The 22,822-nt window shown below is 52.5% G+C and overlaps 3 protein-coding genes across 9 annotated transcripts; 1 reads left to right on the top strand and 2 right to left on the bottom strand.

Moving 5' to 3' along the window:
- Window positions 1-179: 179 nt before the first annotated feature.
- NIT1 (nitrilase 1) lies at window positions 180-3,208 on the bottom strand. Of its 6 annotated transcripts, none has more exons than XM_025915252.2 (7): window positions 3,063-3,208; window positions 2,388-2,486; window positions 1,884-2,138; window positions 1,644-1,747; window positions 1,301-1,434; window positions 1,007-1,132; window positions 180-722 (listed from the first exon to the last, which is right to left on the bottom strand). In XM_025915252.2, exons 1-7 carry the CDS (start codon window positions 3,113-3,115, stop codon window positions 456-458), a joined length of 1,038 nt encoding a protein of 345 aa, XP_025771037.2. In that variant the 5' UTR covers window positions 3,116-3,208; the 3' UTR covers window positions 180-455. The 6 variants fall into 6 exon arrangements, with proteins under 6 accessions (XP_025771037.2, XP_086550003.1, XP_086550004.1 ...); XM_086693877.1 differs by having other exon boundaries at window positions 3,094-3,206; XM_086693878.1 differs by having other exon boundaries at window positions 3,047-3,178.
- Window positions 3,168-14,817, top strand: PFDN2 (prefoldin subunit 2). Its single transcript, XM_086693883.1, has 4 exons — window positions 3,168-3,319; window positions 13,199-13,287; window positions 13,399-13,522; window positions 14,507-14,817. The coding sequence occupies exons 1-4, from the start codon at window positions 3,245-3,247 to the stop codon at window positions 14,681-14,683; spliced, it is 465 nt and encodes a 154-aa protein (XP_086550009.1). The 5' UTR covers window positions 3,168-3,244; the 3' UTR covers window positions 14,684-14,817.
- A 215-nt stretch (window positions 14,818-15,032) lies between these two features.
- KLHDC9 (kelch domain containing 9) lies at window positions 15,033-17,348 on the bottom strand. Of its 2 annotated transcripts, none has more exons than XM_086693876.1 (4): window positions 16,205-17,348; window positions 15,726-15,885; window positions 15,434-15,632; window positions 15,033-15,310 (listed from the first exon to the last, which is right to left on the bottom strand). In XM_086693876.1, the coding sequence occupies exons 1-4, from the start codon at window positions 16,720-16,722 to the stop codon at window positions 15,264-15,266; spliced, it is 924 nt and encodes a 307-aa protein (XP_086550002.1). In that variant the 5' UTR covers window positions 16,723-17,348; the 3' UTR covers window positions 15,033-15,263. The 2 variants fall into 2 exon arrangements, with proteins under 2 accessions (XP_086550002.1, XP_025787259.2); XM_025931474.2 differs by having other exon boundaries at window positions 15,033-15,314; window positions 16,205-17,329.
- Window positions 17,349-22,822: the final 5,474 nt, after the last annotated feature.

The raw sequence follows: 22,822 nt of genomic DNA, 5'->3' as shown, positions 1-22,822 counted from the left end.
TCTACCCCACTCCCACGCTCAAGCTTGGGAGCGTGGGGCCGGGACATGCACTGAGTGTCGCACTTTGATCGGGGCAGGGAGGCTTGTCGAAGGAGCCAGAAGGCCTAGAACCGGAGCCTCGTCCGGCTGGTACGACCCCACCTCCCCCTTTCAGCTCCCAAAGGAGATGTCCAGACACAGACTTTGTGATGATTCTATTTTTTTCAATGCCAGTGCTGCTCAGCCCTCCGCATAACTTCAGTTTTCATGAAATAAACAGTGACTGTAGAAAATTCCACCTTTCTGAAACTGAAATGGGAGCTCAGGCGAAAGTTTCTTCTTTCTCGAGAAGCTGAGCCTGTGTTCCGCCAAGGCAGTCCGAGCTTCTCCAAGTGAGGGGAGCCGCGCCTGGGTCCCGCCATCAAGTCACGGCAACGCCAGCTCACGATGGGAGTGTCAGCTCACAGAAGTCAGTCTTAAGACCGTGGGTGGCCCAGACTGCCGTAGAGGTCAGGCCTGCGGTGCTGGAACACAGGCAGCTGTTGGCGCAGCTGTCGCAGATAACTGAGGTCGATTCGGGCAAGGCAGAGGCCCGGTCCTTCAGAGCAGCGGGCCACCACTGTACCCCAGGGATCCACCACCATGCTATGGCCATAACTTGCTCTCTTCTCGTGGTGGCGTCCACACTGTGCTGCTGCCACGACGTAGCACTGGGTTTCAATGGCACGGGCCCGCAGCAACACCTGGGGATGAGGAGACGTGAGTTCACTTACGTACATGGAACGTCCAGTGGGGAACTGATAGGTGACGGATGTTACGGGCCAGTCTACTCCTTGTGACCATTCTGATAACTGCCTAGGAATGATTTACTGTTACCTGTTCTCTAATGTGAAGGGCAGCAATCTAGGGAATGAATGCTTCCCCCTGGGTGGGAAGGGGAGGAAAATCTTTTCTTCGGCTGGTAGGGCCAAGGGTGGAGAAGGAAGTTTAGAGGAGGCCCTTGGGTTTTGAAGGGAGGGTCTCTTACCTCCCAGTGGGCTGGGCCCGTAACAGATCCGAAAGCTGAAGGGTAGGTAAGTATTTCTGCTCCAGCCTGAGCCAATGCCAGAGAGAGTTCAGGAAAGCGCATATCGTAGCAGATCGCTAGACCAATCTGCAATGAAAAAGAGCCTGACACCCCTATTCTGTTCGTCACAGCATCTAGTCGTTACCTCCCTACCCCGCTCCTTAGGGCTTTCCAGCCTCTGTTACCACCTCAGAGTGTTCCTACTCTCCTCCCTCGTGTTCCTGATCCCGCATCTCCTCCTCTCACAACTCCCACCTTGCCTGCTGGTGTGCTGACAGGAGACTCAAGACTGGGCCCCGGAATGGTAGAGTTGCTCTCACGCATAGGCCCCTGCCCTGGAATCTCCACGTCACACAGATGGGTCTTCCTGTAAGTGGCCACTACTGACCCTGGAGCAAGATGGAGAAGGAGTGCTCAGTGCTGGTGCCCTAGAAGCACCCAACTTCGTTCCTCTCCTCCCAGGGAGCTAGCTTGTAAGCTAGGATGCGAAGTACAGATGCCCCTTGACCAAGCAAAGAGTTGCGTAACAGTTCTGGAGGATCTTACTTTAGGTAGCAAAGCCTGGGAAGAGGGAGGCTGGAGAGTTCTGAAGTCTCACCCTTGTTGTCCAGAAGCACATGACAATTGTAGATTTTCTGAGTCTGTTCCCAGTCCTGGCCTCGCTCGTGGAAACCACCCAAGGACAGCCAGAGTCCACATTCCCTGGGGGAGGAGGGGGGCAGGGGGAGGAGGCGACACGACACGGACGACCCTTCTCAAGGTTCTACCCTCCCACCTGGCAACTCAGGGACAAGTGCCCAACAAAGAAACTACCTTTTCCTCCCCCTTGCCCTGATACCTGGCAAGCTGGGTATATCCTCCTAAAAGGTTCCCATCCAGTGGCTCAGACAGGCGGAGCGTCTCTGCAGGGTCCCTCGCAACGAAGTCAAATGCCTCCGGCAGGAAAGCCAGGCAAGCACCCAGTCTGGCAGCCTCTCGAACAAGCTCTGCGCATGTTTTAAAGTTCTGCTGCTTGTCTGGGGTTGAGGTTACCTGGCACACAGCCACCAGCGGTAGTTCCCAGGAAGAAGAGAAGATGGCCATGGCTCTGGGCCTGTGAATGGCACAAGGCAGGACTCAGATTTCCCAGCACGGGAAAATCCCAGTTTAATGATAAGGGTCTCAAATGGGGAGGCGGGAGGGCTGGACTGCCCTTTGATTTGTGCTCTTAACGGGGCACAACCACCCACTGATGAAATGTTCTGTGGATGGTTGGTACCCCAGTGTTTCCCACCATCTGGTCATTTAACAAACATTTACTGAGCATCTACTGAGGCACTGAGGACAGAACAAAACGTGTTACCTGGGCTGTGCACAAAGTACTGACGGTCGAGGGATCCGGAGTCCAGGACACAAAAGAAGGGACAGGAGCTGGTGAGGAGGCCTGATGATGAAGCCCAGCCTGAAGATGGTGAGAAATCAGGACACCGGCCCCTCCCTCAAGGAGTACATTTCTAGGCTTCTCTGACTTTTCACACTGTGGGGCCGAATCAGGGCCCTGCCAGTAACACCCCCTAAGTCTTCAAAACACTCTTTACTGTAAGTAATTATGGGCTACAGGAAGAGATCATAAAGTGGGAAGATGGAGGAAAGGGCTCTACTGGGCACCTGAATACCTCGACTTCCAGTGATCTCATATTAAACTGAAGCCATTTTCCTCAGCCAAACCTATCCGCGCTTCAAAAGTCATCTCCATGAAACTTCCTTGTTTTTCCCAGCCTCTCTTTCTGACTGCACACCTGCACAGCTTTGCTGCTCAAAACCTATCCCCCCCCACCCCCACCCCTTACCCCGGAATCTCTTGAGGGGAAATTCACCTTCCCTCCTTTCCCACCGCCCCGTGCTGGGCAGAGGGCACTGGCACCCAGATCCCAACCCGCGCCCCCACTCTCCGGTTAACCCGTCCGAAAGGGTTCTGCCCCTCTCCCAGGGGCAGTGTCTCTGTTGCACAAGTTAAAGCACCGCAGGCGGAATTCACCGCGGCCGGCGGGGCAGACGGTAGGTCCTACATGAAGACACAGCCAAAACCATCCGCAGGATCCGAACCGAAGAGCGGCCTGGAGGCAGAGGCACCGGGGCGAGTGGGCGGTAACTCCCAGACCGGATGTGACGCACGGCGGGGCGGGGCTGCGCAGGCCGGAAGCCCAGCAGGCGGCGAAGATGGCGGAGAGCAGCGGTCGCGCCGGCAAGAGCAGCGGCAGCGGCGCGGGGAAAGGGGCGGTGTCGGCAGAGCAGGTGAGGAGCGGAGAACGCGAAGGAGGGCAGCCAGGCCAGGTCCGAAGTCGATGCGGAGAGAGGGGGGGGAGCCTGTGGCCGGTGCAGGCCTCACTCCAGTCCCACCTTTGCGAGGCCGCCCAGAGAGGGGAGGGTCCTTGGAGAAGCTGGCCGAGCCCCCAGGGAGAGAGCCAAAGGGTTGGTAGGTGAAGGCCACGCCTCCCTTGGGGGTGTTGGGTGAGCCAGCAGGAGGCGAGAGCCCCGAGATGCGGGGTGTGGGAGGATGCGCAGTTGTGAGGGGAGATAGGTCGTCACTTTCCCCACTTCTCCGCACCCTCAAACAGGATAGGCTGGGCAAGGCAGCTCGTAACGAATCCCAGGGGATTAGTCAACGGGCTGGTTGTATGTGGTCTGTTACGTGACCCTGAAACCACGTTGACAGTCGCCCTCACCCTGCAGAGCCACGTGACTCACATACTCGAACAGTCTAGTGTTCCATACTGTTTTGATTCGGGACTCATTGTAAGACTGAATTTCTTTAGCGACCAGAAACCCGTTCCTAACCCGAGTTTGCATTTCCCCCAGTCTCTGGCATCGCGAGATGTTTGATAAATAACTCAGAAAGCCTTTTGTGGCATGGGAGCCATTTGCTAATAGTGAGGCTAGTGTTTTAATGGGAGTGGGAAGAAATCTCCATGATAGAAAGGGAAACATAAACAAGAGCTCTTCTAATTACAGGTTCACTTATCATTTATTTGTGGAACAGTTGCTACAGGCAAAGGTATCTGCATAAGGGTTTTTCAAATTGCCCCATGCAAAGAGCCCATAGTAAAATAACACATACAAAATGCTAATATGAAGCAGAAGGTGAGTGTTCTAACAGGTATAAAGTGCTGTGGGGTTTTGGCGGGGGGGCGGAGAAAGAGTTTCTGCAGGGGAGGGGGGAGAGAGATGGAAAGGAAGGGAAAAGAAACCTAATACTTTCTGAGGGTCTGCCTTGTGCCAGGCCCTCTGCTGTGTATAGGGAAACCTAGATCTTGTTCTCAAGTTAGCTCACAGACTCAATGTACAGTATTCCACACGGGCCCCTCTTTATGGTAGCTAAAGGAGGGATCCCCTAGCAAGAGGTTATGAGATTCGAGGAACGGGTGGGAAAGGGAAGCTGTGGTATAGTGGGGTGGCTAAGAGCGTAAGAAGTGCACTTGGGTTTGACAGATCTGTGTTTGAATCACATTTCTGCTATTTATTTTGTATAGGTGACTTCTTTCACCTTGCTCTCCTGTAAAAATATAATGGTGCAGGGGCGCCTGGGTGGCTTGGTCTCTTGGGCATCCGACTCTTGATTTTGGCTCAGGTCATGATCCTAGGTCGTGGGATCGAGCCCCAAGTCGAGCTCCGTGCCAGGCATGGAGCCTGCTTAACATTCTCTCCCTCTGTCCCGCATGTGCACATGCTCTAAAATAAAAATTACGTATAATGGTGCGTACCTCATCACTATTTTGATTATTAGTCAAAAAAGGTATTCAGGGTGTTTTTGCACAGTGATTGGAATATAGTATGTGCTTAATAAATGCTAGGGGTTTTTTTTTGTTTTGTTTTGTTTTTCTTCTTTCCCCTTCTGGAAGAGATATTCCTTCCAGTGAATTCTAAAGGATGAGAGGAGTTAGTCAGGCAAAGAAGGAATTGGGGAATTTCCTAGGTAGAGGGAATAAGGCACTTAAAAGCACCGAGGCATAAAACTGCCTGGCATGTTTAGGGTGCAGGTAGACAAAGTATAGCATGGGGTGCAAGACTCGAATGTGGGGAAAAAGGGATAGAGAGGGATCTGGGATATTTCTCAGATCTCTGTCTTTGATGGATGCTGGTGCCGTAGGGAATGTAGGAAGACCGGAAATGTCTGGGAGGGAAAATACGTTTATTTTAGGGGGTTGAGTTTGGGTTTCTTGTGGGACGGTCAAGTAGAGACATCTAGTAGTTGGTTTGATTTATAAATCTTGAGTTACGGAAACCTGAGTCAGAGATACGGATTAGAGAATTACAAGCTTATGGACGGTAGACAAAGCCATGGTTGTGGGTGAAATCCTCTAGGGTTTGTACAGAAAGTGAGAAAAGAAGCAGAACGAGGGTGGAGCCAATATTTAAGGGGTTGTGGAGGAAGAAGAGAACCCCTCAAAGAGGGCTGAGCGTTGTGATAATTGAGTTCGGAGGCTGTTCTTGCTTAACATTCTGTGGTCTTTGTGTTCTAGAGAGAACACTGGGTAAAAAACATAAGATTTATCAGGGTGCCTGGCTGGCCCAGTAGGTGGAGCATGTGACTCTTGATCTTAGGGTCATGTGTTCAAGCCCCACGTTGGGCCTGGAGCTTACTTTAAAGATGTGTGTGTGTGTGTGTGTGTGTGTGTGTGTGTGTGTGTGATCACTGCTGCAAACGTGAGCCACGTAGGTCCCTTATAAACAAGATAGAAGGAAGTAACATTGTACTAGGCATTTGTTTTATCTTCTGTTAATTTATTATGCCATTTGGGTAGGTTATGTTGTCTTCCTATACCTTACCTACCTATATTGTAGGTAAGGACATTCGAGTTTCAGAGACTTTGGTTAACTCACCCAAAGTCAGTAACTGGAAGGGTGGGGCTTTTAACTGAGTGAGCGAGTTGAGAATCAGACAGATCTATTTTTCCATTTACAGCACGACCGTATTGAAGATATTTGAGCTGGGCCTGAAGGATTGGATAGATTTGAACAGGTGGTAATGGAAATAGAATATAGGGAATAGGATGAGAAGAAGAGACCTAGGGAAAGCACAGGCTGACAGTGAGTGGTTAGTTTAGCTAAATCACAAGGTATAAGAAAGTTGTGGTGCTTCAAGCAAGCTGAGTCTTTGCCTGGCAAAGAATTTGGAACCTTTTTTTTTTTTTTTTTTAAGTTTATTTTGAGAGAGAGAGAGAGTGTGTGTGTGTGACAGAAAGAGAGAGAGCATGTGCGAGCAAGCAGCGGAGGGGCAGAGAGTGAGGGAGAAGAATCCCAAGCAGGCTCTGCACTGTCAGCTCAGAGCCCTATGCGGGGGCTTGAACTCATGAACTGTGAGATCATGCCCTGAACTGAAAGCAAGAGCTAGATGCTCCACTGACTGAGCCACCCAGGTGCCCCAAGAATTTGGAACTCTTTAATGTAAGCAGTGCCCGAGTCACAGAAGGATATATGGTATACTATTGTTTTTTTTTTTTCTGCTACCTAAAATAAGGCATGTTTATTATGGAAAATGTGGGAAACACAGGAAAAAGCACAAAATAAGTGAATTTACCCATGAGCCTACTTTCCAAAAGATAACTATTATTACCATTTTGGAGTATATCCTTTGATATGCTCCAAAAGAGGTTTCTCCCCCTCTTTTATGTTTTTGTATATGCATGTGTAGATGGAAAGGGAGGATGTGTGTTCTTTACATACTTGCATACTTTATAATATTCGTCCAGTACAATAGCATTGTACAGTATATACCATTTTGCAATCTGCATTGTAAACCTAATATGTCACGAACAGTTTGCTGTGTCATCCAAGTGTTAGGAAAATTAAGTTACCAGCAGCGTATAGGATGATTTTGGAGAGTCCAAAACTAGGGAGATAATTTAGAAGACGACAGGAGTAGTTTAGACAAGAGATAATGAAGGCTCGAAGTAGGGTGATGTCAGTGAGCCAAAGAAAAATTGCTGAGGTTGATGCAATAAACTTGGCAGTTGTTGCGATAAAGGTGTGTTTAAAGATGAAACCAGGGTTTCCTACCTGGAGGGCCAGGGTGGTGTCATTAGCAGAACTAGGGGAGACAAGAAAAGGGAACAGTTTAAAACGGGGTAAAAGATGATCAGTTCAGCTTTGTTTTTTTTTTTGTTTTTTTTTTTAATTTTTTTTTTCAACGTTTTTATTTATTTTTGGGACAGAGAGAGACAGAGCATGAACGGGGGAGGGGCAGAGAGAGAGGGAGACACAGAATCGGAAACAGGCTCCAGGCTCCGAGCCATCAGCCCAGAGCCTGACGCGGGGCTCGAACTCCCGGACCGCGAGATCGTGACCTGGCTGAAGTCGGACGCTTAACCGACTGCGCCACCCAGGCGCCCCTTTAATTTTTTTTTTTAAACATTTATTTATTTTTGAGACAGAGAGAGCGAGAGAGAGCATGAACAGGGGAGGGTCAGAGGAAGAGGGAGGCATAGAATCTGAAACAGGCTCCAGGCTCTGAGCTGTCAGCACAGAGCCCGACGCGGGGCTCGAACTCACAGATCGCGAGAGCCTGACCTGAGCCGAAGTCGGACGCTCAACCGACTGAGCCACCCAGGCGCCCCTGTCCTAAGTTCTTGATGTAACTAATTGATCTTCACAAACATGCTAGGAGACTGATATTACCTTTATGTTCTTGGTGAAGAAACTGAGATTCAGAAAAGGGGTAACTCGCTCACGGATTTTGAAGCCATTTCTGACTGACTTCCGAATGCCTTCCTCTAACTTGAAATTTGGGTCTAGAATTTCTGAGGCCTGGATTTGCAGGCAGTCAAATGAAGGCAGTTGTTGGAACCACAGAGGTAGCTAAGAATACCAGTTGAAATAGTATAGGTAATAAAGGGAGAAGTGCTGTGAAAAGAATCTTAGATCCTTCTCCACTGTTGGGATGAGAGGAAGAACTTCAGGAAGGGGAACGGAGTGTTAAGACAGGTTGGAGAACCAAGGAACTGAAGGGTCCTGGAAGCTAAAAGTGAGAAGAGAATGTACATTACACTGGGCCTCTCAGTTCAGTCCTCATTGCTACCCTGAGACAATGGTTCTCCGCTTGCTGGGACTCCCCCCCCCCCCCGCCCCCCCAAGAAATTTGGCATTGCCTGGAGACATTTTTGGTTGTCACAAGTAGGAGTTGCTGCTGGCTTTTAGTAGGTGGAATCAGGGAGGTTGCTAAATATCTTACAATGCACAGGACAGCCCCCCATAAGAAAGTATTTTCCTGCCCAAAACTTCAGTAGTGCTGACTTTTAGAAACCCTGCTTTATGGTGTATTAACTCCATTTTATAAGTGAGGAAACCAAGAGAAGTTAAGTAGCTTGGTCATACAGCAAGTAAACAGCAAAACACTAGGATATGAACCCGTCCACAATAGACTCAGAAGTTTGGGCTAGTTCCACCTTACCGTGTGCTACTTAAGAGAGTTTCAAAGCAGCAGAGTGAACATTGAGAAAAAATTGTTGGGTTAGGCGGGAGGCCATTCATGATCTTTGAGAAGTTAGTTTAATAAATAGTAATAGTTTAATAACTAGTGTAGATAGAAAGCAGTTTAAAGTGGGCTGGGAATGAATGGGAGGTGAGGAAGTCGAGGCAGTGAGTATAGACTAGTCCTAAAAACATGATGAAGGGGCGACTGCATGGCTCAGTCAGTTGAGTGCCCTACTCTGGATCTCAGCTCAGGTCTTGATCTCTGGGTTGTGATTTGGGGCCCACAACAGGCTCCATGCTGGGCGGCAAGCCTACTTTAAAAAAAAAAAAAAAAAAGATGAAGAGAAGGGCTTAGAACCATTATTTTTTGGAGTAATAAGGTCAAAGAAGTTTTCTTTTTTCTTTTTAATTTTTTTTAATGTTTTTATTTATTTTTGAGACAGAGACAGAGCATGAACGGGGGAGGGTCAGAGAGAGGGAGACACAGAAGTGGAAACAGGCTCCAGGCTCTGAGCTGTCAGCACAGAGCCCGACGCGGGGCTCGAACTCACGGACCTCGAGATCATGACCTGAGCCGAAGTCGGCCGCTTAACCGACTGAGCCACCCAGGCGCCCCAAAGAAGTTTTCTTTGACAGCTGAGTATGTTCGTCAGGAAAAGAGGGCACTGAACTGAAAAGAAGATATTTAGTGAGTGATACCCTATAAAATGCTTTTCCAGACACACCCAGTCGTAATTCTTGACCTGTTATTCTATTCTTCAGTGAACCAATAAGAGTAAATATCATGTAGGTAAGAAGACCAAAGGACAAGAAAAAAAAAAAGACCAAAGGACATTTTGGGGATAAAGGTATTGATTGCAGATTTTTTGTAAAGTTACCAAAACTATACGGTAGTGATTAAACAAAAGAAAAAAGAAAGAAAAAATAAAACAGGCAAATAAATCATACAAAACTAGTTTGACTTCTTTTTTTTTTTTTTTTTTTTAAGATTTTATTTTTTAAGTAATCTCTCCATCCAGTGTTGGGCTTGAACTCACAATCCCTGGGTCAAGATTCACATGCTCTTCCAACTGTCTCAGCCAGACACCCCCTAGTTTGACCTCTGTGAGAGGTGACGTATGACAAGCCGGGAATAATACATCAGTTAGAAAAGGGTCCTTAGAGTTCCACAGAGCTGGGTAGAGGTACCAGTTCTGCAGCTTGCTGTGCTTACACATTCTCTCTCTCTCTCCCTCCCCCCTCCCTCCCCTCCCTCCTCCTCCCCTGCTGCCTGCCCCCTCCCCTGCTGCCTGTCCACCCCACCCCCCCATCTCCTCCCCTCCCCTCCCCTCCCTCTCCCTCTCCCTCCCCCTCCCCCTCCCCCTCCCCTTCCCCTCCTCCCTCCTCCCTCCTCCCTCTTTGTCTCTCCACCATCTTTGGTCTACTGACCCATAAAATGAAGGTACAGGTCTTATACTGTGTTTTTGTTTGTTTGTTTTAGAATTAAATGAGATAGAGTCGAGCAGAGTGCCTGGCATATAGTAGTGTTCTTTTCCTTACAAACCTTGGGCGGAAGGTGCAATATTGTAGGACTGTGGAAAAAACAGGTATTTAAAAAGAGGTTGCAGGGGTGCTTGGGTGGCTCAGTCAGTTGGTCCGACTTCGGCTCAAGTCATGATCCCAGGTTTCTTGAATTGGAGCCCCGTGTCAGGCTCTGTGCTGACAGCTCAGAGCCTGGAGCCTGCTTCAGTTTCTGTGTCTCCCTCTCCCTCTGTCTCTCTCTGCCCCTCCCCTGCTCAGTCTGTCTCTCAAAAATAAACATTAAAAAAATTTTTTTAAAAGAGGTTGCCTTTGCATATTTAAAATTTCAAAGAAGACAACAGTAAAGATTAGAAGGCAGGCCTGCATAGTTGAAAATTAGAAATGCACTAAAATTGGAAAGCTTTTCTACCAAAAAATTTAAGGAATTGATATGCATTTATATGTGAACACACAGAGAGGGTTAACATATGGGATGTATTAACTAACTTTATTATCAATCATTTCACAATATATACATATACTAAATCATAATGTATACCTTAAACTTGTACAATGTAATATGTCAATTTTATGTCAGTAAAGCTGGGGGGGCGGGGGTAGAAAACCATGTCCTGTATAAAATTGTGCCAAGAATGTAAAGAGCTCTGTATAGTTGCCAGGATTGAAGTTACTTTTGAATAGGATAAACAGTTGGTATTTTAATTTAATTGGATTCTTTTTCAGTCGGGATGTTTACATGTAAGATGAAGATTTTAGTAGGGCTGAGGGAATCAACACTGACCTGGCCATAAGGGAAAAGACCGTTAGAAAAGTATTTTCAGAGGAAGAACGTGGGAATATATCACAGCCTTTCTGTCTTCATTGGCAGTTTACTATGCATCTAATTTACAGTTAGGTTATGGTTAGCTGCTAAGAGATTTCATTTCCTTTAAGGGCACCAGTGGCTGAAATTTTCCATAATAACTGTAGATAACTCATACACTGAAATAGATTTATTTTAATTTGCCATTTGATTAAAAGTTCATAAACTGGGCCAAGAGGAAGTAGGGGTTGTTAATTAGCAATAATGTTTGAACAAAAATTGGAGTTGAAAACAAAACCTCTTCTTGCCTTTAGTTGTGTTAAATTGGTGGTTGAAAAGTAGATTCCTACTAATTACTAAGGGAAATAAGTCTGGGCCTCAGAAATTTTAGACTCTTAAGCTGATTTCACTGATGTGTTCAACAAAATACATCCAGAAGAGAGGGTCATTTGGATGCTGGGAGAGCATCGAGAATCTGGTTTCGTTGTGGAATTTCCATAGATGAAATTACTTTGATCTGTAACATCGATAGCGAAGGAAAAGCTAACCATAAATGGAATAGTTTGGTATAGGTAGTGGAGTTAGGTTTCAAAGCGTTTGTTGCGATGAGTGCGAGAAGTACACGGAGATCAAAGGTTGGTGGCCGGGAGGAGGCAGCATACGACTGGGGCGACGGTGTCCTAGTCAGACTTATTTCTTGGTTTTTTGAGCAGGAAAAGAGATGTAGGGGTGGCACAGGCCAGCCAGCAGGGTCTTATCAGCTGTAGATGAGCCTTGTGGAGAGAGGTACGGGGATGAAAGGTCCTAGTAAAGATGAGGCGGTCACCAGTAGCGTGAGACTGGGCAGGATCTGGCTGGGAGCGAGAGCGTGGGCGGGCCCACGGCCCTCAGCCGATCAGGAAGGGCCAAGGGGGCACTTGGGTTTGGGGAGAAGGCCATGACAGCAGTTAATGCACTTTTCCTGCCTACGAAGCCCTTTCCTACTAGCCCGCACCATGCAACAGTTCTATGAAGTAGGTGACCCTGTGTGTGTCACAGGTGAGGGAACTCAGGCCCAGAGGGGGAAACCCGGTGGTTCTCCTTTCTGGATGCACATTAGAATTATGGGGGAGTGTTAGAAGTGCTGAGATCCCAGGGGCCTCACCCAGTGATTGTGTAATTGTTCTGAGGTTCCACCATTCATGTTTTGAAAATGCTCTCCTGGGGACTTTAACGTGTTGCCAGGGTTGAGAACCATCGGATTAAATGTCCGAGGCCATAGAGCCAGTATATGGCAGAGACCAACTTGAACCTGGTTTTTTGTCTCTGGGCCTCATGTTTCCCCCCCACACACCCCCACGATTTTCTTTCCTCATTACATTTTCCGCCTTTTATCTGGTACTTCTTCCCAAACACAGTCATCAGAGCCCTGTACTGAGAGTGACGGAGGTGGTGATTTTAGTGCCCAGTCTGGCTTTCACGCTGTTTTAGGTTCCCTGCTCTGTTTCTGGGGAACAAGGAGCTGGTAGTAATCATTTCTCTGGGCCTTTACGTGTGTTACTTCTTATGCCTCCTTTGCACCCTTTCCTCCCCCAGTTTCCCATCCTTCAGGCTTCAGTTAAGGCCGTGTCTCTCAGGAAGCCTGTGTTAGTTAGGGTTTCCAGGCTACAGACATGGACTCTGACCAACTTTTTCTTTTTTGAAGTAGTGTTTTGGAAGGATAGCGGGTAGTTCACAGAATTGAACACAATGACAAGAAAGGTTAAATAACTGGGTCCCACCAAGTTCAAGAACTAGGGCAGCTTTGGGGATTTCAGGAGGAGGAATGGAGGATCATCTCTGCGGGACAAGTAGTTGCCTTCGCTGCACCTGTCTTCTGTGCCTGTTTCTCTCTACCCCCAAAATCAGTGCCTGTACAGAGGCTCTGGTGTAGAACAACAGGTCACTGCCCTTGTGGTCAAGGGCCAAGGGTCCTGTGAATAGTAGCCCCACAAGCACCCCCTGAGCTAAGGAGGGCGGCTCCCCTGTGGGAAGAATGCTGGCTGGGCAGGTCCAAACAGGAGTTAACTCACTACAGAGTCTTTCCGAACAGGCTTCTTTACCTGCAAGTCTAAGCCTCTCTGCAGGTGCCCCAGTAGCTCTCCACCCCATCCTGAATTACACATGCCTATTCCTCACCACACGGGAAGCTGCGAGAGGGACTAGCAGAGCTCTCTCTCACACAGGGCAGGCTCTCAGTGCAGGGTGAATGGCTTCCGGACAGATTGAAGGTCGAAATGGCAGACGTGGGTTCTACTCCTTTTCTAAGGGAGGTGTCCAAAGCTCGCCATCCTGTGTTGTGTCTTGACCCTCTGCCGTGCCCGCTGTCTCCTCTCTCACTTAACTCTTTCTCACCTTCTAAGGTTATTGCTGGCTTCAACCGCCTTCGACAGGAACAGCGGGGTCTGGCATCCAAGGCAGCCGAGCTAGAGATGGAGTTGAATGAGCACAGGTGAGGGCGTTGGGGAGGCGCCGACAGGAGAGGTGGGCAGGCCGCGTTGTAAGGGCGGGCTGCCGTGGAGCGGGGCTGGATTCTCCGAGCGGCCTTGTCCTCCCACCCCAGCCTGGTGATAGACACCCTGAAGGAGGTGGACGAAGCCCGCAAGTGCTACCGCATGGTTGGAGGCGTGCTGGTGGAGCGGACGGTCAAGGAGGTGTTGCCGGCCCTGGAGAGCAACAAGGAGCAGGTGAGCGGGAGTCCCTGCGGACAAGCTCTGGGCGCCGAGGGGTGAGGGAAGGGAGGCCGGGACTGGGGGAGCGTGGTGGAGGAAGTGGGTGGGCACCCATGTTGAAGACGGCACACGTAGCCTGTTAGCCTGTGCTTTTTATGCTGTGCAAAGTCTTACTCCTCACACAGGAGGGACTGCTGGCTGGCGGCCTCTTCCCTGGCACTCTGTGACCTGGCTCACAAGCCTGGCTCTCCCAAGGGGGAGAGGCGGCAGTGAGAGCAGGGTCTCTCACAGTGTGGTCCGGGGACACCTGCATCCAGGTCACCTGGAGGCCTGACCCAAAATGCAGCTGCCTGGACCCACCGATTCAGAACAACTGGCTAGGGGGCCTATGGGGTGGCATCCTTTTTTTTTTTTTTTTTTTTTAAGTCCTCTCGGCGCCCAGTGTAGGGCTCGAACCCACAATCCCACGATCAAGAGTCACATGCTCTACTGACCGAGCCAGCCAGCCGCCCCACAGAGTGGCATTTTTTTTTTTTTATTTTTTTTTTTTAAATTTTTTTTTTCAACGTTTATTTATTTTTGGGACAGAGAGAGACAGAGCATGAATGGGGGAGGGCAGAGAGAGAGGGAGACACAGAATCGGAAACAGGCTCCAGGCTCCGAGCCATCAGCCCAGAGCCTGACGCGGGGCTCGAACTCACGGACCGCGAGATCGTGACCTGGTTGAAGTCGGACGCTTAACCGACTGCGCCACCCAGGCGCCCCCAGAGTGGCATTTTAAACATAAACAGCCCAAGCGGTTCTTAACGTACATTAAAGCTCATACGCCGTTGTGTTTGAGAAAGGCATACTTTTAGGCTCTCGGCTCTACTATTGATACTTGGTAAGAGGTGAGGTTACAGGTGTCCTCTCTCCTTCCCGTCCCCCAACTATAGTCCATCCCAGGTAGGGGAAGGTGGTTCCTGAAATCCTCATGTAATCCTATCGCTGGCCCTCTAGATACAGAAGATCATTGAGACACTTACACAGCAGCTTCAGGCAAAGGGAAGAGAATTAAATGAGTTCCGGGAAAAGCACAACATTCGTCTCATGGGGGAAGATGACAAGCCAGCAGCCAAGGAAAACTCCGAAGGGGCTGGGGCCAAGTCCACCTCAGCCGGAGTGTTGGTCTCCTAGGGACCAAGGCCTTTGCGTGTTTTTTTTCTACCCTGACTCCCACTTCTTCTGATTTCTCTTTATTGTTATTATTATTATTTTCTCTGCTATTGTAATATTTTTTTGTTAATTAAATGTTTTGGTCAGAATGCTCAGCTCCAGCCTCAAGCTTTCTCCCAGTATTAGGGGCGGGATCTGCATGAGGCATGGAAAAAAGCCCATGATCTGTGGGGTTTGGCTCCATCAGGCTAATGGTTCACAGTTTCAGAGGAGGCCCCATATTTTATCCTTTCCCTTGCAAATAAAGATGTATCTCCTTATTCACTGCCTCCCCCACCCGCCCCCCCCCCCAAAGATTCAGAGACAAATGTTGACTCTCAGGTTGAAATTTAATAAGCAGGTGAAATGAGGCAGATCGCTCTGGTGGTAACGCGCTGCGAGTTTGCAACAAAACGGGAGCTTGGCGATGTGTCTTGGCATATTCTTTAGATAAAAAGGTCCAGGATGCAAACCTGTGGACAAGGCGTCCTGCCATCCTCACCGAAACCCCCAACCAGGTAAAGCTGGTCGTTCCAAAGGCAGGTGCGATGGCCCACGCGCTTCAGCCCTTGGTCTGCGCAGGGGAAGTGGAACCACGAAGGAGGAGACCTGCCTGCTGGCGAAGAGCAGAGGGTGCTTATTGAGGCGGTACCGTTTTGGCACCATGGGGCTCCTCCTCGTCTTCCCACCTTCTCCCCACCCTCTTCCCCCCCTCAACCAGCCGGCCCTCACGGGTGTCATAGATGTACAGGTCATTGCAGATGGTGTCTCTGGCTCTGGTCAGAGTTTCTCCGCCAAACAGCACGGCAAAGGGCCCCACCACGGAACACGAGTGATGCCGCAGGCCCCGGGGCCCCTGCCGGGACCCCTGCCCAGTGCTCACAAGCCTGGCAAGCTGCTCCCTCAGATGGGGGGCAGCAGGTGGTTCCTCCTTGCGGGAGAAAGAAGGGGTGTTGGCTGGAGGGATTTGGGCCTCACAGTTTTTGCCCCTTTCCACCCTAACAAGTTGTGAGTCGACAGGTACCCCAAGCTTCCCGTGACTCCAGTGCCCGGCTACTTCTGGTTCAGCTGAGTTGCAGCCCCCAAAGAGCAGGAGCTGGTGGCCTGGGCGGGGCCCGGGAGTTTGGAGCAGGGCAGCGCAGTGACCCGAGCGTGAGGCTGTGTGACAGCCCTCTTCCTTATAGCTGTGGATATGCAGCAGTTCGGGCCTGAGTTGGGTTTTCTGGAAAATACAAGTGCTGTACTGCCCTTTCCCCAGCCCCTTTCTGTGGTGCCAAGCATGGAAAGGAGGCAGGGACCGAGCAGCGGTCGGATGAGAGAGTAGCACCGGCAGAGAGCGAGCTCGCTATCGTAGTCACGGTGGGTGCGGGGGGAGGCGGGTGCCGGGGTGCGGCTGTGGCCGGGGTGCGGCTGTGGCCGGAGTGCCTGCGATTCTGTTCCCCTGCGCTTTTCCAGAGCACAGATGAAGGGACGGGGGACGGTGCGGGGCCCGGGATGCCATACCTGTAGGTGCGGGCGCCGGGGTCCAGCCGTAGCGTGTAGACGCTGCCGTAGCGACGCTGGGTGCGGGTCCCGCCCTCCCGGCCCGCCACCCGCAGCTCGCGGTCGGAGACGCGGGTGCAGGTGTGGCTGCTGAGGCCGGCGGGGGGGCGGCTGCCGGGGGCCGCGCTCCACGCCTCCCACGCTCCGCGCTCCGTGTCCAGCGCGGCTACGGTGGCCACGCGGCGCGACCCGTCCCAGCCGCCCACCACGCAGAGCCAGCGCCCGCCCACCGGCGCCGCGTCGTGGTGGCTGCGCCGCGGGCCGCCCCGGGCCCCCAGCCGTAAGGCCTGGCCCCCCGCCGGGTCGAAGACCACCGTGTCGCCGCTCGGCTCCGTCGCCCCTCCGGCCGGGAGGCCCCCCACCAGGTAGAAGCGTCCCCGCAGCTCAGTGCAGGAATGGAAGGCCCGCGCCAGGAGCGCGTCCCGGGCCACCGGCCGCCAGGTCCAGCCCGCGCCCCCCGGGGACCCCGCGAGCGCCATGACCCCTCCCCCCGCCTGCCCCCCAGGAACAGCCCGCTTCCCTGCCACGCGCCGCCGTCGCCCAGCAACCACTGCCGCACTGGCAGCGCGACCGGCTGCAAACCGAAGGTCGCAAAGCACCGGTTACCGTGGAGACCGGGAGACCCGGGTAGCTGCGGGAAGGGACGGTGTTGTCACCGCGGCGACGGGAGCTGCGCGAAGTCCAGAAGAATCCTGAAAGACTGTCAGAGGGCGGCCAGGTCCTCAGACGGACCCCCGTTATCAAAGCCGCGAGCTGATTTGAGGTGCAGGCGTGGCTCTGCGGGGGGCGACGAGGGACACCCTTTTCCAATTGCACCTGTCCTCCCCCGGGATGAGTCTGGGGGAAGGGAAGAGGGGGCGTGAAAGTGGGAGTCAGGAGACTTGGGTTCTGGTCCCAGCCGTGCCCCTGACTCTCGGGGTGACCGCGGGCACCCTCAGCTTTCTCATTTATAAACTGTGCTGTGGGTTTTCTGTCTCAGCCGTCTTGCAGACGACTTTCCCTGCTGAAGATCCCGGTTGAAGATCCCGGTTGGCTGGGTGGGAGCGTCCTTTCTGTTCTGGCCACTAGAGGGTAGTAGAGCCTGCTCTCAGGGCACACCGCGCGTGCGTGCGTGTGTGTGTGTGTGTGTGTGTGTGTGTGTGTGTGTGTGCGCGCGCGCGCGCGCGCGTTGGGGGGCGGGGTTGGGTTGGGGTGAGGGGGAATGCCTGAAACTTGGAGAACTTTCCACTACGGTGTCCCGGGAAGAATAATTCCTTATTTTAGCTCGCCTCATAGGCTCGCAAGGAAACTGAGGTGCTGTGGCATCTGGAACTCGAGGTTAAGGGCAGGGAGTTTCTCCCGAGGAGATCCAGGCCAGCAGCCGCCCAGCCCTGGAAGCTGGAGGAGGCGTAGTGGGGGAGGGGGGAGAAGAACAGAAAAACCAGCATCTGTTACTCCCTGGTATCTCCCTTTAATTCCAGCCAGGTCCCCTGCCCTTCCTCCTGACTCTGTCCCTCCAGGACCCGGTGAGGGACCAAGAGGCCCGGATCCAAGCTGAGGAGTTTGGGCCCCAGGAGCCAATGCAGACAGATTTCTGCTCCCAGCACAGAAACCGGACGTGTGTCCCCAGCCCTGGGCTGCAAATGCGGGTGATGGCTGCTATTGTCGCCTGTGGTCTCCACATATCAGCTCGTTCCCCATCACGCCCCAGAAATGGAGGCACGAGGGAGACCAGGACTGCGGGCGGGGAGGACCTGTGATTCAGGGGTCTGATGGTGCGCGTCCTCTGAGCACACGTCCTCTGAGCACACAGCATGGTGACAGTATGTGCGGGAAGGCGCAGAGAGACTGGAAGGTTACCAGACCCGTTTCCCATTTGTCCTTGAAGCCGAGAACCAGCAAGAGATTCGAAAGTCCCCGTCCCCCCCCAATTCCAGCTTTCCTTGAGTCTGGCGGAGATGATCCTCAGTTTTGCCAGATCATGGTAACGAAATCTCTAGAAAATCCCCAACTGCTAACATTCCCGACTGAAATCTGAAAGCCAGCCTTCTCCCTAAGACTGCTCTGACTGGCTAGCCTCCAACCAGCTAGGACTTAGGCAAGGAGTTGCCTGGGATGAGGGGGGCGGGGTGGTCATTTCACTTAAGCCTTGTGGGCCTATATGTCCATTTTGCCAGACTCCTTTTCTTTTTTTCTTTCCCAAAGATTTAATTTAACTTCCTTCCTTCCTTCCTTCCTTCCTTCCTTCCTTCCTTCCTTCCTTCTTCCTTTCTTCTTTCTTTCTCCTTCCTTCCTTCCTTCCTTCCTTCCTTCCTTCCTTCCTTCTTTCTTTTTTCTTTCTTTATTAGAGAGAGAGAGCGTGCACTCCAGAGCAGGGGAGGAGTAGAGGGAGAGGGAGGGAGAGAATCTTAAGCAGTCTCCATGCCCTGCATGGAGCCCAACTGTTGGGCTCGAACACACAAACCGTGAGATCATGACCTGAGCCAAAATCAAAAGTCAGATGCTTAATCGATTGAGCCACCCAGGCGCCTCCAAAGATTTTATTTTTAAGTAATCTCTACATCCAAGGTGGGGTTTGAACTTAACAACCCCAAGATCAAGAGTCACATGCTACTGACTGAGCCCGCCAGGCGCCCCTTGCCAGAGTCATTTTCTGCCTCTCCTGGGTAGAGCCGGGAACTCCCCACCCCAGGGGCCTTTCCAGCTTCTCTCTCACAGCTTTGTGTTCCTTCCCTCAGCTTCCACCCTGGCTCTGAGCCCTCAGCGGTTTGCATTTTGCTTGGGTGTAGAGCCTGAACCCCACATCCTCCTTGGTGGTACCCCCTCCAGGGCCATCTAGAAGCTTGAGGTATTTAGCCACTGCTGTTCCAGACATAGACCCAGGGGAGGAGCTGCTCAGGACTCCCACCTCCTTTGGTTAGTCTGAACCAAGCCCATAGTTTGGAGGAGGTAGAAAAGAGTCTAGGGGAAAGAAAGAGAGAGAGGAGGGTGGGAGGGAGGGAGCCAGGGATGGAGGAAGGAAGGAAGAAAGAAAAGACAGAAAGAAAAAACACAAGCCAGTCTGCCTTTTATGACTTATTTTATACCCAGAGCAGCATCTAAAGTGGTCTATGATGACCCTGTCAGTGATCCAGAAGCTGAAGGGGCATTAGGATAAAGTGAAGGGTAGGCCTGACAAAGGACTTTGAGAGAACAGGAGAAGGGCAGCCAGAAGGGCCCCTCCTTTTCTGCACCTGCTTCCACCTGCTGATAATATCCAGGGACAATGTCTGTCCAGGGCTGGGGGCTAGGGCAGATCATTCGGAAAGTCTCACAGTCCTGACACGATCCCATGAGCTTGGTCCCAGTTGGCCATTTCTGGTACAAGGGTGCCCACTGCCCAGCTTCCCAGTCTCAGATGTCCTGTCCCAGCCCCAAGTCTGTACCCAATCTGTCTTCAGAAAACCCTCTTTTCTCCTTCCCTTAAATTCAGTCTGGCCCTGGAGCCCTCCCTGGTTCTCAGCATTGTTCAGGACACAACCGCCCGCTCGGGACTTGCTCAGTTCCTTCTGCCGATGTGTCCCAGGCTGTGCCACCCTTCAGGCCGGCCCGCACTGCCTCTTCTACTGTCCTCTGACCTTTCTACATTTTTTCCCACAGCTCACTCTGGCCAGCTGTCTTCCTGGCTCCCTGCTTCCCTGGCCCAAATTCTGGTGCTTTGCTCTCAGATCAGCCAGAATAAGGACACGGATCAACAGAAAGGCAGAGGAATGGCCGGGAAAAGAGACCGCAAGAGGCCAGATCTTGAGAGCTCATCCGATTGTGACATGAGCTGCAAGGGGTTTGAGAAAAGGTGGACCTGTCAGCAGACGGAGTGGGGGGTGGGGGGCGGCATCAGTCTAACTGGAGAATGGTGGAGAGATGGGGTAAGGATGGGGAATATCTTGAATTTTTGAAAAAAAAACTTAAATGTTTATTTTGGAGAGAGAGAGGGTGGGGACAGAGGATCTGAAGCAGGTTCTGTGCTGACAGCAGAGAGCCCGATGCGGGGCTCGAACTCATGAACCATGAGATCATGAACCTGAGCTGAAGTCGGATGCTTAACTGACTGAGTCACCCAGGTGCCCCCAAAATTTTGAGTATTTAAGGGACTTGGTGGTATTGAAGAGGAAACATCGTTGGGTCCCACTGTTGAGTGGCTGAAACTGAGGTAGATGAGGACACCTAGGCATTCAGAAATTTCTCTTTAGGGTCTTTGCGTCTCTGCTTCAGGCCTTGTCTCAGCGTCTTTGTCTCTGAATTACGCCCCCTCCGTTACTCCGTGTGTGTGTGTGTGTGTGTGCGCGCGCGCGCGTGTGTTTCTGCCCCGACTCCTTTCTTTCTCCAGGTTTCTACCTGGTCTCACTGTGCCTTGAGATCTGTCACCATTTCCAAGTCTGCTCTTCCCGCCCCTCCCCGCTCCCCCCGCCCCCCCCTTGCTGAACAGAGGCAACCATCTGACTTTCCTTCAAGGAGCTCTGGAACCTTCCAGGAGTGACCAGGCTTCTCCCCTTTGGCTGTGTTCTAGACTGTACACTCAGTGTGGGGTCCCTGGGCACAGTCAGAGGGTATATTGATGACTAACGAGGACCCGAGGGAGCTTCGATGTCCGGGGCCTTTTCAGGGAGTAGGATTTCCCCACAGGAGACCTTGGAGGGTGGAGGCCTAGGCCCAGGGAGGGAAGCCAACAGGCAAACGGAGACAGATTCCGGTCTTTACTCCTCTATCCTTTCCTTTATGGACCTGATCTTGCAAACTGTCGCAGGAAGGAACTCGCGCTCTGTTTCCTGATCCCTAGTCCTTTTTTTATGCCACTTCTAGAAATGAAGGAGCAACTGGGGTTCAAAAAGGCTTCGGGGTGATGCTGGAGGGCAGTCACTTAGGGGTGCCTGCAAGGGGAAGGCACGCGAGCATCTTGGGGTGTGCGGGGTTGTGGGGGGCGGGGAATGCCCAGCAGGGGAGTGGGGGGCCTGCTCGGCTTGCACCTCTGCCTCCCGGGACTTCTCAAGCTCCCGACCTCGCTGTGTGTGGGGCTGAAAACCGACGCAGGATAGAGTCCAGGTCTCCCAAGTGTGGTGGGAGCAAGGCCAAGAACGAGTTGTGCTGCCCCAGGGCGGCCGGAAACCGGAAGTCCTGGCCCCTGCTTCCTGGGGGCCGGGGAGGGGTGGGGGGCGCAGACCAAGATGGAACCTGTGCGCCCGGGACTGGGCCCCTCGACGGCTGTGACGCGTCCTGGCCTCTGACCAGGGCAGCCACGCGGCTGCTGAGTGCTGGCCATGGAAACAGGCCGGGCCGCAGGTCTGAGGCCACCTGGGTCTTGGAGGGGAGAGGAGGAGGGAGCTTGGATTTACAAGACGGACAGGTGAATGTTCCCAGGCCACACAGAAGGAAGATTATGCCAACAAACTTCAAAAGAAGATGTGCCCTCAAATTACGGGGAGTCCCCAGCTCCTCCCCGTTCCCCCCTCCCCGCCCCCCGTGCCCCGCTCCCCCTTGGCCCCCATGCTCTGTCAGCTTCGGCCCTTCTCTGCTCCTGTATCCCCTCGAGAACATCCACCTTTCCCCTCAGGGGCTTCTCCACTCTTCTCCGAAGCTCCCAGCCCTTCCAGGCTTCTCCCCGCGCTGGGCCTTCTGGTCTCCTGGATTCGCGGGGCCATTTTCCGCTCTGCAGCTGTCCTGCCGCCCCCAGCGCCTGGTCCAAGGCGGACACTTGATGGCAGGGCCTCTGGAGGCTTGCTTTCCCCTGGGGCAGCTGCGCCGGGTGGTGACAGGGGCTCAGGCTGATGGCGGGGGGTGGCTGTCTGGTTTGGACAGGCACCTTGCCCTGGGCATCCAGGCCGCTGTTTGGAGGGGAGCAGAAGCCCCAAAGGCCGGGAGCACCTGAAGGTACCCGTCTGGCCCCTGGGGAGCTCCCCCTCATGATTCCCGGCAGCCGGGCTTCCCGGGAGGAGCCTCCGCGGTTGGGATGGAGACTGGGAGGATGCATGGGGAGCACCGCTTGGGGTCCGAGCTCTCAGGATCCTGCCTGCCTTTGCTCCTACTTCCTCCTTTGCTGCTACATCTCTCGCTGCTGCTCCAAAGACTCTGCTCTCCGTGAGGGCTCCGACTCTTGTCCTAGACCTGCCAGCACCCACTTCTAGAGCCTTCTAAAAGGGCCAGCCCATCCAGAGACAGGGGGTCAAAGAATAAGGGCATCTGTCTCCTACCCCATGCTCGAGGTCCCTGAGTTCACGGTCCTGTATTTGCAGATGCTTGGGGGGTCCAGGGGGTGACAGCCAGCAGGTGGGGCTGCGCACGTGGAGGCCTACTGAGAAACGGGGCCCACGGGCACGCCTTTAGCTGAGCCGTCGCCCCTGGGTGGGTCACCCCAGCTTTAGACCTCTTTAGCGGCAAACAAACCTAGCCCCCTGGGCTCCGAGGGATGTTGTGAGGCAACCAGAAGTGTGGTTGTCGTTGAAGGACCGGGGCTGGGTACCCGGGATCCCTGGGCCTGCAGAACGGGGCGAATGGGAACAGCAGAGCACGTGCCAGATGGAACGTTTAGATGAAACCTTCCGGAAAACTGGGTGCCACCATCCTAAC

This window comes from Puma concolor, chromosome E4 (assembly GCF_028749965.1).
Source record: "Puma concolor isolate L17-30 chromosome E4, mPumCon1.1.hap2, whole genome shotgun sequence".
Classification (NCBI taxonomy): domain Eukaryota; kingdom Metazoa; phylum Chordata; class Mammalia; order Carnivora; family Felidae; genus Puma; species Puma concolor.
The sequence above is the reverse complement of the archived record's forward strand: the minus strand, read 5'-3'. Positions and strand labels throughout refer to the sequence as shown.